The sequence below is a fragment of the Montipora foliosa genome, chromosome 8, assembly GCF_036669935.1.
Source record: "Montipora foliosa isolate CH-2021 chromosome 8, ASM3666993v2, whole genome shotgun sequence".
Taxonomy (NCBI): Eukaryota; Metazoa; Cnidaria; class Anthozoa; order Scleractinia; family Acroporidae; genus Montipora; species Montipora foliosa.
This window is the reverse complement of record NC_090876.1, coordinates 7,818,154-7,820,653: the sequence shown is the minus strand read 5'-3', so window position 1 is coordinate 7,820,653 and position 2,500 is coordinate 7,818,154. Positions and strand designations below refer to the sequence as shown.

The window sequence follows — 2,500 nt, the reverse complement described above, 5'->3', positions numbered from 1 at the left end:
TAGAAAGTTTTAACTGTGGTCATTTTTGTCATTTTCCTTGATTTAGGGAAGTATTGGGCAATCGGGTCCAGTTGGTCCAAAAGGGGACCTTGGACGGCAGGTAAGTGGAGTAAACATCTTTGTTTTTTATCAAGGAACAACAAATTTCCCTTATAGATGGTTTTCACCTGACGTCACAGCAGCCACGTTGGCGCAAAGAATAATAGAGAAAGAAAGTCTTATGGGAATTTGACTCTATTATAATGCAAAACATGAGCCATAATTTGCTATTGTTTTGTGCACCAATATAGCCGTCTCCTCACGTGATTGAAAACCTTCTAAACGGGTCTGGAAGGGTCATCGGAGAAACAGAGAAAAAAACCACCGTCGAAACAGGTTCGAGAACCAGCACAAACACAGTCCACCCATGAAAATAGGTCAGTTCTTACTAGGGTCCAAGGTGGGTCATCAGTGCCACAGAAACTCAAGTCAACTTGAGACTTAACGCGTTACCGCCAAATCGTGTTTTTATCTGGTTACACTATCTCAGTATAACCAACAAATGAAGTTCTTAAACAGTCCCGAACTGTATTTCTGAGTATGCTTTAGAATAGTTTGGTTTTCCACAGATCCTGTCTATCTGGACACATTTTGTAATTGGCCACTCTGTTAATTTAGGATTTCGTTTTCATTATATAGGAAGCATTGTAACGATTTACCGCCAACTTTTTCCTACTCGCGTTAGCTCCTCCTACCCCGCTTTATAAAAACCAGACTGGACCCAGCTGGATTCTGGACTCTGGACTCTGGACCGTCAACTAAGAAATTAAATGTTAAAATTTTAAAAAAGGAAAAGGAAAATCCACTGTCATACATGATATTTATGATGTCTATACGTGTCTACACACTGTTTGAGTACGCATTCGAGGGGGATAATACTAGACTTGAGATCGTATTTCGGATTCTCTGAAGATACCTGGTTTCTAAAATACCGTTCACATTCCAAGTGGAACTTCCGCATATTTAAAGCCTTCTTACGTCCTTCATGTGAACCCGCCTAACAAATGTGCTATTTAAAATGCTACTACGACCAAAAAAACAATTCTTCTTTTTCTTTGGATTTCAAAGCTATGTTAAGTAAACACTAAGTGACCCAAGTTTTAAGTTCTGAAGTTCTAAGTTTTGAGTTTTTAAGTTCTGAATTAAATCCAAACCTTACACTCAAAATAAACAGCCTTTGGATAAATATCAAAGCTCAAAATTTTGCCAATCAGGTGTAAAGCGAACACGCTTTCCAAATCTGAAGGGAAAACGAAAACGACTTTTTGATCACAGTAGCACTTTAAATCTTGTCCTGAAAACTGATACCACAATGCAATTCTCGCTTATCCTATGCCTACCTTTTGCAGTTGTCATCCATACAGGTATTAACAGACATCAAACTCTGTGATTAAAGGAGAAGCGAAAAATCCAAGGAAGAAAAGCTAGACAATATCGAGACAAAAGACCTACTTTACGTTACAAATGAATTAGGGAACTAAAAGCCATTCCCTTGAGTAGTACAAAAAAGATACCGTCATGAACTCATCGCTTTCTTAATTGTTAACACTTTGTTCGCATTTTTGTGTTCTTGTATACAGGGTATGCCTGGAGCCGCAGGGCGTGTGGGAGATCCTGGTGTCGATGGAGAAACGGTGAGCACTCTCAAGCAGTATTGTTAACGATGATTACTCGGGCGTGCTCGGAAAGATTAACCGAATCTTCCCGATTGGTAGTTTATATGTTTTATGTGTAAGCTACCGAAGACCCGTGAGACCGAGAACTTGAATCAGGAGACATACGTCTTCCTTGCTGTTTGAAATAAAATGTCGAAGGCTGTGTGAGGAAATGAGTAGTTATTGAACGTGACTCGGGAACTCACGGATACTCTATCTTTCTCGACTGAATAAATGAATAGGCCTCATGCATGATTACGAAATATGCTTAAAATTCGCCACCAAACCTCGTTTGCACAAGATCATTCTCATCATCTGGACATGCAATACTGTTTGCACGTAGTTTTCCTTACAAGTTTGTTCCCTTGGGATTTAGCTCAAGCTAAAATTTACAAGTTTGATTTCCGAATTCGAGGTTTGGTGGTGAAATAGCTAGTCAGACGTCGTTCTCGTCTTGAAAACGACGTGAAATGATCAAATTTGAGGTCATGTGGAGACGATGAATTTTCAATTTTCAATCTAAATATCCACACCATTCTCACCAATTTTATTCTTGGAATGTGGACTCATATTCTCCATGCCGAGCGACTTGGAGCAATCGCAAAATTATTACTGTAACGGGAAATTTAACAAATCGAACGCTGTTCAGCGTTGTCTGTACTCTTATCGACAATGATATTCGTCATCACAGTGGTCAAAATGTTGTGGACTCACGAGGCGCAGCCGAGTGAGTCCACAACAATTTTTTTTACCACAATATTCAACGCTAAAGAAAGTTTTTATTTCAGAGCGTGAACAAAATCATG

At 39.3% G+C, this 2,500-nt stretch overlaps 1 protein-coding gene across 1 annotated transcript in view; it reads left to right on the top strand.

Annotated features, from left to right (window-relative positions):
- Positions 1-2,500, top strand: part of LOC137967933 (collagen alpha-1(I) chain-like) — a 72,527-nt gene that overhangs the window by 43,410 nt on the left and 26,617 nt on the right. Inside the window, exons 41-42 of the mRNA XM_068814535.1 lie at positions 47-100; positions 1,620-1,673. Of these exons, the coding sequence (XP_068670636.1) occupies positions 47-100; positions 1,620-1,673 (108 nt within the window). The remainder of the gene's footprint in view (positions 1-46; positions 101-1,619; positions 1,674-2,500) is intronic.